Source organism: Phoca vitulina, unplaced genomic scaffold, assembly GCF_004348235.1.
Source record: "Phoca vitulina isolate PV1807 unplaced genomic scaffold, GSC_HSeal_1.0 scaffold2, whole genome shotgun sequence".
NCBI lineage: Eukaryota > Metazoa > Chordata > Mammalia > Carnivora > Phocidae > Phoca > Phoca vitulina.
Window position 1 is genome coordinate 30,646,354 of NW_022589705.1, and position 14,806 is coordinate 30,661,159.

Consider the following 14,806-nt stretch of genomic DNA (forward strand, 5'->3'; position numbering starts at 1 on the left):
TATATAATAGAAAAGAAGAATGCTATTAAAAAAAGAGAGAGAAAGGCAGGGAGCGGTTTCATATATATTTGTTAACATCAGATTTTATACGTATTACCTAATTGTAAGCAGCTTTTTTTTTAATGCAAAGTTTTCAAACTTCATTCTTGAGTGCCACAGTCAGGAAATTCTACAGTTGCTAAAAAAAAAAAAAAAAAAAAAAAAGCATTTTACATGGCTCCCGGATTGATTTAATCAGTAGTCTCTTTGTTGTACTAAGTAGGTTAAGCAAATTTATATGACTCCACAGATCTAAAATATTTATGCCAGAACTGACTTGTCGGGATTTAAGATAAAAATGAAATTGGAGCTGGAATTTACTCTCAACAACGCCTAGAAAATTGTTGTCAAAGTATAGAGGTTTTTTTTTTTTTTTTACAAAGAGTAGAAGTGGTTTTTTTTATATCTAATTTATTTATTTATTTATTTATTATTATGTTATGTTAGTCACCATACATTACATCATTAGTTTTTGATGTAGTGTTCCATGATTCATTGTTTGTGTATAACACCCAGTGCTCCATGCAGTATGTGCCCTCTTTTTTTTTTTTGTAGTTTTTAATTTTATTATATCATGTTAGTCACCATACAATACATCATTAGTTTTTGATGTAGTGATCCACGATCCATTGTTTTCGTATAACACCCAGTGCTCCATGCAGTACGTGCCCTCCTTAATACCCATCACCGGGCTAACCATTCCCCCCTCCCCCCTCCCCTCTAGACCCCTGTTTGTTTCTCAGGTCCATAGTCTCTCATGGTTCATCTCTCCCTCCAATCCCCCCCCCCATTTTTCCCTTCCTTCTCCTAATGTCCTCCATGTTATTCCTTATGTTCCACAAATAAGTGAAACCATATGATAATTGACTTTCTCTGCTTGACTTATTTCGCTTAGCATAATCTCCTCCAGTCCCATCCATGTTGATGTAAAAGTTGGGTATTCATCTTTTCTGATGGCTGAGTAATATTCCATTGTATATATGGACCACATCTTCTTTATCCATTCATCTGTTGAAGGGCATCTCGGCTCTTTCCACAGTTTGGCTATTGTGGACATTGCTGCTATGAACATTGGGGTGCATATGGCCCTTCTTTTCACTACATCTGTGTCTTTGGGGTAAATACCCAGTAGTGCAATTGCTGGGTCATAGGGTAGCTCTATTTTTAAATTTTTGAGGAACCTCCACACTGTTTTCCAAAGTGGCTGTACCAACTTGCATTCCCACCAACAGTCTAAGAGGGTTCCCCTTTCTCCACAACCTCTCCAACATTTGTTGTTTCTTTCCCTGTCCATTTTTGCCATTCTAACTGGTGTAAGGTGGTATCTCAGTGTGGTTTTGATTTGGATTTCCCTGATGGCTAATGATGATGAACATTTTTTCATGTGTCTGTTAGCCATTTGTATGTCTTCTTCAGAGAAGTGTCTGTTCATCTCTTCTGCCCACTTTTTGACTTGATTATTTGTTTTTTGGGTGTTGAGTTTGAGAAGTTCTTTATAGATTTTGGATACCAGCCCTTTATCTGTAGTGTCATTTGCAAATATCTTCTCCCATTCTGTGGGTTGCCTCTTTGTTTTGTTGACTGTTTCCTTTGCTGTGCAGAAGCTTTTTATCTTGATGAAGTCCCAAAAGTTCATTTTTGCTTTTGTTTCACTAGCTTTTGGAGATGTATCTTGAAAGAAGTTGCTGTGGGCGATGTCAAAGAGGTTACTGCCTATGTTCTCCTCTAGGATTTTGATGGATTCCTGTCTCACATTGAGGTCTTTCATCGACTTTGAGTTTATCTTTGTGAGTGGTGTTAGAGAATGGTCAAGTTTCATTCTTCTGCATGTGGCTGTCCAATTTGCCCAGCACCATTTATTGAAGAGACTGTCTTTTTTCCATTGCATGTTTTTTCCTGCTTTGTCAAAGATTATTTGACCATAGAGTTGAGGGTCCATATCTGGGCTCTCTATTCTGTTCCATTGGTCTGTATGTCTGTTTTTGTGCCAGTACCATGCTGTCTTGGTGATCACTGCTTTGTAATATAGCTTGAAATCGGGCAATGTGATGCCCCCAGCTTTGTTTTTCTTTTTCAACATCTCCTTGGCGATTCGGGGTCTTTTCTGATTCCATACAAATTTTAGGATTGTTTGTTCCAGCACTTTGAAAAATGTCATTGGAATTTTGATCGGGATGGCATTGAAGGTATAGATTGCTCTGAGTAGCATAGACATTTTAACAATGTTTATTCTTCTGATATTTTTATTATTCATTATTATTCCGATGGATATTTTTCCATCTTTTTGTGTCTTCTTCAATTTCTTTCATGAGTGTTTTGTAGTTCCTAGAGTATAGATCCTTTACCTCTTTGGTTAGGCTTATTCCGAGGTATCTTATGGTTTTTGGTGCTATTGTAAATGGAATCGTTTCTTTAATTTCTCTTTCTACAGTTGCGTTGTTAGTGTATAAGAAAGCAACTGATTTCTGTGCATTGATTTTGTATCCTGCCACATTACTGAATTGCTGGATGAGTTCTAGTAATTTGGGGGTGGAGTCTTTGGGTTTTCCACATAAAGTATCATGTCGTCTGCGAAAAGAGAGAGTTTGACTTCTTCTTTGCCAATTTGAATACCTTTTATTTCTTTTTGTTGTCTGATTGCTGTTGCTAGGACTTCTAGTACTATGTTGAACAACAGTGGTGAGAGTGGGCACCCATGACGTGTTCCTGATCTTAAGGGAAAGGCTCTCAGCTTTTCCCCATTGAGGATGATATTCGCTGTGGGTTTTTCATAGATGGATTTTATGAGCTTGAGGAATGTTCCCTCTATCCCTATACTCTGGAGAGTTTTAATCAGGAAAGGATGTTGTATTTTGTCAAATGCTTTTCTGCATCAATTGAGAGGACCATATGGTTCTTCTCCCTCCTCTTATTAATGTGTTCTATCACATTGATTGATTTGCGAATGTTGAACCACCCTTGCATCCTGGGGATAAATCCCACTTGGTCGTGGTGGATGATCCTCTTAATGTATCGTTGGATCCTATTAGCTAGGATTTTGTTGAGGATTTTGGAATCCATATTCATCAGGGATACCGGCCTGAAATTCTCCTTTTTGATGGGGTCTTTGCCTGGTTTGGGGATTAAAGTAATGCTGGCCTCATAGAATGAGTTTGGAAGTTTTCCTTCTGTTTCTATTTTTTGAAACAGCTTCAGTAGAATAGGTATTATTTCTTCTTTGAATGTTTGGTAGAATTCCCCAGGGAATCCATCAGGCCCTGGACTCTTGTTTTTTGGGAGGTTTTTGATCACTGCTTCAATCTCATTACTGGTTATTGGCCTATTCGGGTTGTCAATTTCTTCCTGTTTCAGTCTTGGCAGCTTATAGGTTTCCAGGAAGGCCTCCATTTCATCCAGATTGCTCAGTTTATTGGCATATAGTTGTTGATAATAATTTCTAATAATTGTTTCTATTTCCTTGGTGTTAGTCGTGATCTCTCCCCTTTCATTCATAATTTTATTAATTTGGGTCCTTTCTCTCTTCTTTTGGATAAGTCTGGCCAGTGGTTTATCAATCTTATTAATTCTTTCAAAGAACCAACTTCTAGTTTCATTGATCTGATCTACTGTGTTTCTGGTTTCTAATTCATTGATCTCTGCTCTAATTTTAATTATTTCTCTTCTAATGCGTGGCTTAGGCGTCGTTTGTTGCTTTTTCTCTAGTTCTTTAAGGTGTAGAGTTAGTTGGTGAATTCAGGATTTTTCTATTTTTTTGAGTGAGGCTTGGATGGCTATGTATTTCCCCCTTAGGACCGCCTTTGCAGTATCCCATAGGTTTTGGACCGATGTGTTTTCGTTCTCATTGATTTCCATGAATGGTTTAAGTTCTTCTTTGATTTCTTGGTTGACCCAAACATTCTTGAGCAGAGTGGTCTTTAGCTTCCAAGTGTTTGAATTTCTGCCAAATTTTTTCTTGTGATTGAGTTCCAGTTTTAGAGCTCTGTGGTCTGAGAATATGCAGGGAATAATCTCAATCTTTTGGTATCGGTTGAGACCTGATTTGTGACCCAGTATATGGTCTATTCTGGAGAAAGTTCCATGTGCGCTCGAGAAGAATGAGTGTTCTGTTGTTTTAGGGTGGAATGTTCTGTAAATATCTATGAGGTCCATCTGGTCCAATGTATCATTCAAAGCTCTTGTTTCCTTGTTGATTTTCTGCTTAGATGATCTGTCCATTGCTGAGAGTGGAGTATTGAGGTCTCCTACAATTAATGTATTGTTATCAAAATGACTCTTTATTTTGGTTAACAGTTGGCTTATGTATATGGCTGCTCCCATGTTGGGGGCATAGATATTTACAATTGTTAGATCTTCTTGTTGGATAGACCCTTTAAGAATGATATAGTGTCCTTCTGTGTCTCTTATTACAGACTTTAGTTTAAAATCTAATTTGCCTGATATAAGAATTGCTACTCCAGCTTTCTTTTGAGGTCCGCTGGCATGGAAGATGGATCTCCATCCCTTCACTTTCAGTCTGGATGTATCTTTAGGTTCAAAATGAGTCTCTTGTAGACAGCATATGGATGGGTCCTGTCTTTTTATCCAATCTGCAACCCTGTGCCGTTTTATGGGAGCGTTTAGGCCATTCACGTTGAGAGTGATTATTGAAAGATATGAATTAATTGTCATCATGTTGCCTGTGAAGACGTTGTTTTTATAGATTGTCCCTGTAAATTTCTGTTGTAGATCACTTTTGGGGTCTTTCTCCTTTTATAGAACCCCCCCTTAATATTTCTTGCAGGGCCGGCTTAGTGGTCACATATTCTTTCAACTTCTGCCGGTCGTGGAAGCTCTGCATCTCTCCATCCATTCTAAATGAAAGCCTTGCCGGATAAAGTATTCTTGGCTGCATGTTCTTCTCATTTAGTACTCTGAATATGTCTTGCCAGGCCTTTCTGGCTTACCAGGTCTCTGTGGATAGGTCTGACATTATTCTGATGTTCCTCCCTCTGTAGGTAAGGAATCTCTTCCCCCTAACTGCCCTTAAGATGGTTTCCTTGGTTCTAAGATTTGCAAGTTTTACTATTACATGCCGGGGTGTTGGCCTGTTTTCCTTGATCTTAGGAGGGGTCCTCTCTGCCTCCAGGACTCGAATGTTTGTTTCATTCCCCAGATTAGGGAAGTTCTCAGCTACGATTTACTCAAATACATCTTCTAGCCCTCTCTCTCTCTCTCCACTCCCTCCGGGATTCCAATTATTCTGACATTGGAATGCCTCATGGTGTCACTTATTTCTCTGATTCTATTTTCATGGATTCTGAGTTGTTTTTCCCTGGCCTCCTCTTTTCCCTTTTTATCTATTATACTGTCTTCCAGATCGCTTATTCTCTCTTCTGTCTCAGTTACCCTAGCTGTTAGATTATCTAGATTGGTTTGGATCTCATTGATAGCATTTTTAAGTTCTGCCAATTCACCTTTTAGTTCTGCCCTTAGAGACTCTATGTTGCCATTAATTGATTTCTCCATTCTAGCCCTTGTCTTCACAATTGCTAGCCTGAATTCCATCTCTGACATCTTGGTTGTGTCTGCATCCATTTGTAAATCTGCAGCGTAAGTCATAATCTCTGAGTCTTTTCTGTTTTGGGGGCTCCTCCTCCTAGTCATTCTGTTGATGGGTGTTTGAGGGAATGTATAGAGTCCAAATTATTGACCAGAACCCAAGCAAGATGCACCTGTTTTCTTGGGACCTTAGGGTTGCTGGCCTCTTGTTTTCCCAGCCTGTCTTCTGCGGGAGGGGCCTGCCGCGCTGTTACTCAGGCAACCCTGTTTGGGCGGAGTTGCCCTGCGCCCCTGTGGCGGGGGATGGGCTCAGTGGGAATCAATCTTTGGGGCTTTTGTTCTCTGGTGCCTTTCCCTGGTGGCTTTCCACGTCTCTTCCGTGAGTCAGAGCAGAAGAGACCATTTCCAACCCTCTGCCTCAGAGCAGAGGGATCACAGTCTGTTCTTCAGTGAGCTCTCCAGGCCACACCGTCTCCGTTTCTGTCCGTGCTGCTATAAACTGCAGCGGCCTGGGTTGTGCGCCCCTCCGCAGTGCTCCCAGTCCTGCCTCCAGGTCGGGGCACATCTCTGCCCTATGTGCTTCTAAAACTGCCAGCCGCTCCCAATTCGCACGCGCGTGACTCCGCTGCTCTGAGATTCCTCCCCAGGGGCTGCAGTTCACCGGTGCGACCCCGGTGCACCGGGTTTCCATCTCGGAGGCTGCAGTTCGCGTGTGTGCGACCATCGCTCCGGTTTCTGTCCGGCGGGGCTGGGGGCTGCGGTTCGCGTGCACGCGACCGTCGCCAGTATAGAGGTTTTTGAAGGAGTTTTTCAGACCTGATAGGAGTAGATTATAAATAATCAAATCATATTACATTAAAGTTTGACAAAGAAAAATTATACTCAGTTTTCTTCTGATGCAAATCAAAATATCATAGCCTTAGAATGGCAGACAAAATAACACCCTTAAGGCACCTGGACTTCAGAGATGTTTACTTTTCTAACTATAGAAAGGAGTGTCTCCTCCTCTTTTCTCATACATCTTTCTGTTAGAAGAATCTATTTAAAGTAAACTGTATTTTGGCTTCTAACTCCAGTGTTAGAATTTCAGAATATAAAATCCTTCTGTTGGACATCTGTTATTAGCTTCTATCCTTAGCCCAAGACAGTCTTAACTACGTATTGCATAATAGTGTCTCAGATACATACATTTTATCAAGAATTTGGAGACTGTGTTTTCTTTGTTCGAAGAAAAAGTCATAGTTAATTTGATTATGGAGAAAGTACTACTGTTGCTAGAGCATTCTGGAAAAAAATGTTATTAATTTTTAAGTGATTCTGTCTCTTTCAGAAAAAATGTATTTTCTGATTTTAACTTACTGGTTGTAGTCTGTAGTGACTATATTTTGCTTACCTATAGCCTGACAAGACATATGGAATAGGCCAGGACTTTGAATTAAACCTACCTTCCAGGTTGGGATAGATAGAGAAGAAAGACACCCAGTGAACTACAGCTGATAATTTGGAGGAAGACCAGGCAGAGCATGATTTCATAGAGATATAACACTAACAGGTGGAAATTGAGGCAGGCAGTTATTTTCAGGGCAGATAACATAAGAGAAAATTCAGAGACTTGTAGGTTTTCAAAGTCAGGAATGTGAGTGCAAATATGGCCATAAGACTTGGCTTGAATTCAGGGACTGTATTCCCTGTGTGGGAAAAATGGCAAGAATAAATTTGGGGCCCTTAGGATCGAGGGATTGAACATGTATACCAAAACTGCTTCGTGGACACAAGAATAAGGCAGATTGCAATTCCCACCACTGGAGTACAAGATGGTAACCAGTCTTTAAGAACAAAGCAGGAATTTGAATCTGAGAACTGAGGCCCAGATCGTAACTAGGTAAACAGTAAGCCTGACTTCATGCTAAGTCTCTGAGAATTGGGCTAGAGCTCCTTAAATTCCTACCTAAGTTTAAAATTAGTTTCAACCAACAAGAAAATGGTTGACCCTTAAAGTATGGATCAAATTGTCCTACCTGTGAGGAAAAGAAAGGGGAAGAGACTGAATGAATCTTCACAGAGTACTTCACATTCTAGCCTTTTCCTGTAGAAATTGTACTCTATTTTTGAAGGATTTAAAAATATCACAATTTCGTGGTAATATGTATTCATGTGTAAAAGGTGTAGAAGCAACTACCAGGTTTTATTTTAGTGTTTCTAACCCTAGACAAGTTAGTCTGATCTTCTCTTTTCATTGCTTAGTCTTACAAAAAGTTGAATTCCTGTTTTTGTTGGTAATGCTTATTTAGTGTATATGTCTTTTATGATAATTCTTATTTATCTCTACTTTAGATTGATGTTGTTTCCAAACCATTGTTCTCTGAAAAGAACAAAGTATGTTCACAGTTAACTGTGGCCTTTAACAGAAAAATTTTGCATTGCTTTTATTTTTTCAAATTCTGTAAATGTAGTCATTAGTATTTTATAGTTATTTTGGTCCTCATACTTTCCTAATTATTTTATATGCAGTATTTTTCTAATTTCTTTGTCGAACTAGGAAAATGATTTTACTAGACTCCCTAAGCAATAAGTTTTCCACTGTTTCAAGATATTTAGATATACTACCAAGTTTAGTAACTGTGCTCTAAAATATTAATACCACTCATACATTCAGGCATACAAAGTCTAGAAGAGTTCTTAGTGTTTGATAACTACCATGTTTGATTAACAGTACCATTGTTAGACCCAGGCAAGAGAGAAACTTGATCTGGGTGCTATACTTTTGAGGACCCTGTACATCACAAATAAATAAATGTATTAAAAATAAAACAAAAACAAAACACATGAGTGCCCTGTCGCTCAGGATCCAGCAGTTAGCATTGGTATAATATGACCTGTAATCCTAGACAACCACTCTTGTTACTGTTATCTATTGCTATATAACAAGTTACTCCAAGATAGTGGCTTAAAATGACAATAAATATATATTATTTTTCAGAGTTTCTGTGTGTTGGGAACTTGGGAATGCTTTATTTGGGTGGGTCTAGCATAGGGTTTCCCATGAAGTCACAGTCAAGATTTTGGGAAAGACTACTGTCATCTGAAAGCTTGACTGGTGTTGGAGGATCTGCTTTTAAGGGGGCTCACTTGCTGGCCAGCCAGTTTGGTGCTAGTTTCCTGGAAGGCCTCATTTCCTCTCCATAGGGACCTCTCCATGTGGCAACTAGAGTGTCTTCAGGACATGGTTGTTGGTTTGCACCAGAATGAAGTGGTCCATGAGAGCAAGGTAGAAGGTGTAGTGCCTTTTATGACCTAACCTCCAAAGTGTATTCTTTTGGTCACATAGACCGGCCATGATTCAAAATGGGAGGGGACTACACAAAGGCATTAATATCAGAAAGTGAGAATCATGGGGGTCCATCTTTGAGACTGGCTATCACAATTTAATGTCTTCAGGCCTCAGAGAAATTCTTCTCCATATCTGTGGCCTATAATCTCATGTCTGAATGCTATGAAGCCTTGTAGGTGGTACAACTGCCAAAATTAGAGACAGAAACTGCTCAAGATTGTGGTGAGATTTAGGCAGGAAGTAGAAGCACTTAGGTGAGAGCAAAGATGAATTAATTAACTTCTCTAATTCTCCTTTCAGTATGAATGCAATAGAATCCTGTACAAAGAAGTACTGTTTCCCAATAATGCAGACTTCTATTTTCTTCCTTCTTTTTCTGTTATGATTTATGGTTTCAGAGGTAATAGAACTAGTGTAGTCTTTTCAATAGCTGCACCTAGAGACTGAAATATTTTGCATTATTAAGCAATTTATATTACTCCTAAATTTGCATTTCATAACTATAAACACAAAATTCATGAAGCATGAGTTTTGCATTAGCAATTAGATGAATATGAAATGCTAAAATGATGAAGTTTTTAAAATATAGATATTAGATTAAATTTTAAAAATTTTAAGTAAATATAAAATTTTAATTTAACTAATATTGATAGTAATTATAATTTGCAATAGAAAATAAAAAAATCCATAGAAAGTCTTCAGAGAGGTGATCTATTTAAATTTTTAAAATCTAGAAACAATGTAAGTAGTTTTATATTAAACATTACCACTTAGTAAAATTTGCAAATAAGACTTTACACAATCTCTACTTAAAAATTTAATTAGCAATTTTATTAGTTTTCTATCACTGCATAACAAATACCACAAACTTAGTGGCTTACAACAACACCCATTTATTTTCTCACAGTTCTCCTGGGTCGGGAGTCCAAGTACTACTTAACTGGGTCTTCTGCTCAGGGTCACAAGGCTGCAGGCAGAGTAAGTGTCAGCTGGCTGCACGATCATCTGGAGGCTTGGCTTGGGAAGAGTTCACTTCCAGCTTCATTCAGGTTGTGAGAAGACATCATTTTTTCAAGGCTGTGGAATTAAATGCCCTGGGCTTTTTGCTGGCTCTTGGCTATAGACCACCCTTAAGTCCTATGGACTGTCCACATTTCCTAGAGATCACTCACAATTGCCTGTCATGTGGGAGATGGAGTCTTATATAGTATAACATAATCATATCAGTGACATCCCATCACCTGTGCTATATTCTGTTTGTTAGAATAAGCAAATCATAGTCCCACTCTCACTCACAGGGTGGGTGTCACACAAAAGCAAGAATAGCAGGAGGTCAGAATCATAGGAGGTCACCTTAAAGTCTGTCCACTGTTACTGATCCAACAGTGGAAGTGAGCAAGAACATTATTCACGACTGCAAGAGATTGAATGAAATCCCTGAAATGTCATATTCTTCATAAGATAAAATTTTATAACTCATCAAAACGATTAAAATGTAAGAAAGAAAATTATGCACAACACAGAAGAAGCAGTGCAACTCTGGCTTGCCCATTAGTAGACAGTTATTACATTGATGAAATTGGCAAATTGGACAAGAAAGGCAAAAACTCAAGCTTCCCTATGGATGATACCCCTGGAAAATGGTTATTAAATCCTTTGGCAGTGTAAAGGCATTCCTAGGAAAGCACAATTTGATTTAAATTAATGGTTATAATTTTCTACTGGTAAATGTGAGAGAAAATTTGGTATTTTATTTTATAACAAATTCTTTCAAATGGAGAAACTGTAGAAGCTATCTTTTGTATTCTAAGTTCAAAGGCAAAGTGTTTTGTCACTATTGTTCCATGTTTCACAACCAACCTTTTAAGATCAGTTTTTGACAATGGAGATTTGTGGCTGCAAACCATTAGGCTCCTAATTAAAGGAATACAGAAACTCTCCTGCATTTAAAAAAATCATGCATGTAATTACTAGAAATGAAATAACAACTGATAAACAGCAAGCACATGACTTATTCAACAACATAAAACATTGGCATGATGCTTTATAAAAGAAAGTATATGAAAACAATGAATCATGGAACACTACATCAAAAACTAATGATGTACTGTATGGTGACTAACATAACATAATAAAATTAAATTATATTAAAAAAAATAAAAGAAAGTATATGTCCAGTATATAGCCAAATATAATGCTACTTTTTGTGGCATGAACTGTGCTATATTTCATTAAACAGGAAAATATGTCTAGATTTAATAGGAATTATTTCAGAAGTTGATGACACAATGGTCAACATATAGGAAGGATAAAAAATAATAAAACAAATGATCTGTCTAGACTAGAGAATTAAGAATGAAATTAAATATTTAATGGGTAGTAAAGTGAGAGGAGAAATAATACATAAAAAATTTAAAAGTAGGTATTACTCAGTTTAACTAAATTGTTTCAGGGACAAAGTCGAGTTGAACAGCTAATATTTATTATAATGTTGAACTATCAGAATAGGACATTGAAATTAATAAGTATTTTATTATTTATTATGCTAGTGCAGGTTTTGTTATAAGTGAAGAACTGATCATAGTTCTCTCCCCTTCCCTTCCTGCGGGGGCGGGGGGGGGGTGGTTGGAGAAACCACAAATTTTATGGAAAGCTGAACTGGAGAGCAGCTCCTCCTACTGGATGAGGATGGGGCCACTCAGTCCCAAATAGCACATCTTCTAGGCAATCCTGAGTGAGTCCCCAAGGATGTCTGCAGTAGTCCCTCTCTGCTCCTTGTTCAGACTGATTGTGTCTTCATTTTTTAAGAAAAACTGTTGAGATCTCATTCACATACCATAAAATTCACCCTTTTAAAATGTACAGTTCAGTGGTTATTATTATATTGACAAAATTGTGTATCTGTCACACTAATTTTAGAACATTTTCTTCACCCAGAAAAAAACCCTGTGCCCATTAGCAGTCACTGCCCCATTCTCCCTGCAGCACCAGCCCAAGGCAGCCACTAATCTGTTTTCTATGTCTCTGGATTTGCCTGTTCTGGACATTTTACATTAATGGAATCATGCAATATGTACCCCAGTCTTTATTATTTCACTGAACATTTTGAAAAACCTACTTATGATCTATCTAAAAAATCAATCATCTGTTATGTTTCAGATTTATTACAGAATTTTCCTCCACTTTTTCCATTACCTGTACATCATAAATACTTGGAAATACCCTTATTAGCTCATACCGGAGAGTGTGATATATTGCAGACATGTGAACTTGTTGACAACAGAATTTGACTTCCAAGGACAATGAAAGCAAAATGCCTGCCTGAACTTCAACTGACTTTGAAGGGGATATGGCTACAATATGTTTGACTACACAGATGGTTTCTGCATTATCCTCTGATTACAGAATAAGAAAAACTGCTTCTAGTATGAGTTAACTATGCCTTAGAAACATCATCCTTTTTTTCCATTGCTAAACTATCTTTTAAATTTTGCCCATTCATGTTTGTGCTAGTGAACCAGTGATTTTTGGCAATCTATTAAATATGTATTTAATAACTGCCTAAATAAAGAGATTAGAAGACTCTAATAATGTACTTTTATTTCTGTTAGTCTTACAAAAATTTTAAAAAGGAATATTATTAAAATGTTAATAATAAATCTTATAAACCATTTTGCTAAGTAGCTTTTAAAAAGTGAGCTTTAAAGTTGATAAATCTAGTGGCAAATCTTTAGAGAAGAATTTTAGTATATAAAGTAAGAGTAACTGAGTCATTGAGTTATTTTACAAAAGAATATATATTAAGAAAGTGTGTTACTTACTATCCTTCATAGTTTTACACTGTAGAATCCTCAGTAGGCGTTTGGGAAACGTGATTTTCAGTGTCACTGCATTTTGTGGTTGCAGGATTTTTGTGCATTATGGCTTTCCCCAATAACATAGTACTTAAATGATATTTGTTACATGTTTATCATATCTTGAAATGATGAACTAAAATATTCAGTGTAGATGAGGAGAAAGAGCACTGACTCTGCATTCAGACTTCCTTCATCCAAATCTCAGTCCCACTCCTGACTGGTGAGTGCAAGTGACTTAAGCTCTCTGTGCTTCAGTTTTCTCAACTGCAAAGTGAGGATATTACTATTCATTGATTCGACTTGTTATGAAGATAAAAAGAAGTAGTATGTATATAATAAAGTGTTTAAAGCCCTAACACATGGAAAATGTGCTAAATACATGCTTAAATAATATTAGCCATTTCATTCTTTGTGATGTGGGTTTAGGAATGGCATGAAATCACGGAGATAACTAACGGATTGGTCAGGCAGAAATCTTTGTTATGTTTTCTCTCATTCAGTGACTCTTTATATAGTGACGAACAAATGTATATTTTCTCCAACTTCACTTTTTGTATATGTTATTTGGCATATAAAATAATTTTTGTAAAATGCAGAAATATTGTACTGAACAAAATCAATGAAGTATTATACAAAACAAATACAAGTTTTTGTTGCACTATAATTTAGAGGTTAGGAAAGAAATATTTCCTATTAGTCAGTTCCTTATCAGAAAACACAAAAAATGAATTCTTTATCCATCTTGGTTTTAATAACATTTCTTCTTTTTTCCCTGGGCCAGGGTTTTCCGGGTGACTTTGGAGACAGAGGCCCTGCTGGCCCTGATGGCAGTCCTGTGAGTACATTGTGGTGGTCCAGCCTTGCGATCTGACATCACTCAGACACCACAGCACCTGCACTAGCCGTCCTCATTATGACATTCAAATAAGTACGATGGGCCAAACAGTTTTGAGACCTCTGTGCACATTCCAATTTGTAAAGACAAAAATGTTCTGAGTCAATTCTGTCTTGGGAGATAATCATTAAAATAAATCGTTGTGACCATGTTAAATGTACCTGCGTAAGTGAAATGTTAGAAATATATAATCATAATACTGACTTGTATATTTTTGGGATGAGGGGAAGCCTTTCATGTACATGAAGGTCCTAGCAAGCCTCATGTAAAAATTGTGCACTCAGTGACTGCTCAAGCCTGTCATTGGTTTACCTGACTTTTGGGTATTTATTTCTAGAGAAGTATTCTACTTTGGGATTATTCAGCTATTATTTTCAGATTAAAGAGTTACTATTCTATAATTAGTTTAATTATATTATCAAAGAATGATGATGGATTGTTGTTTTTTTGACATTAGGTAGAAAAATCTTCATTTTTTTTTTTTTTTGCTCTCAGTAAACATCTATCAGCTCTCTCCAATCTATTCCATGCACACGTTCTTTTAATAAGATTTTAAGGTGAATTAGAGTCAATCACTAAATCCTTATAGCCTAAATTAGGAGTAGTTCCTATATTTAGATATAGGTAAATTACTAGCATTTATACTTAAAGTGTTAGAAAATAGTTTCTTTTTAATTTATTTTTCTAAATTATAACTTTATTAGTTATTCAGTTAATTTAGCCAAAGTTTTATTTGTTGTAAGTCTTGGCAGATAAGAGTAGAACTGATTTCCAAATAAATTGTTAAAAACCTGAATGATGTTTTAAGTAGAACGTTTACCATAGTTTTCTTGCCCTTGATCCTGGGGCAAGAGTATTTCAAGAGTAAAAAGTAAGCATTATTTACTTTTTCCTTTAATACCATTTATGTATTTGCATAACTACTGTGAAGCCATCTCATTTAATTTTTTGTCAGTTAAACATACATGAAGATTGTTAGGGTTTAAAATATTTCTTTTTGAAATCTGCTCTTTATTTAAATATAATGCTTCTTGAAGAGCATTTTCAGGCTTTACTATCTTTAAGATATAATAATAAACTGGCTGTTTTAGTTTATTGGCTTATAATTCTCTATATTTTTTACTGTACCTTATTTTCAAAACAGAA

At 36.8% G+C, this 14,806-nt stretch overlaps 1 protein-coding gene across 1 annotated transcript in view; it reads left to right on the forward strand.

The window, feature by feature from the left end:
• COL24A1 (collagen type XXIV alpha 1 chain) overlaps positions 1-14,806 on the forward strand; it is a 384,914-nt gene that overhangs the window by 113,230 nt on the left and 256,878 nt on the right. Inside the window, exon 14 of the mRNA XM_032424689.1 lies at positions 13,547-13,600. Within this exon, the coding sequence (XP_032280580.1) occupies positions 13,547-13,600 (54 nt within the window). The remainder of the gene's footprint in view (positions 1-13,546; positions 13,601-14,806) is intronic.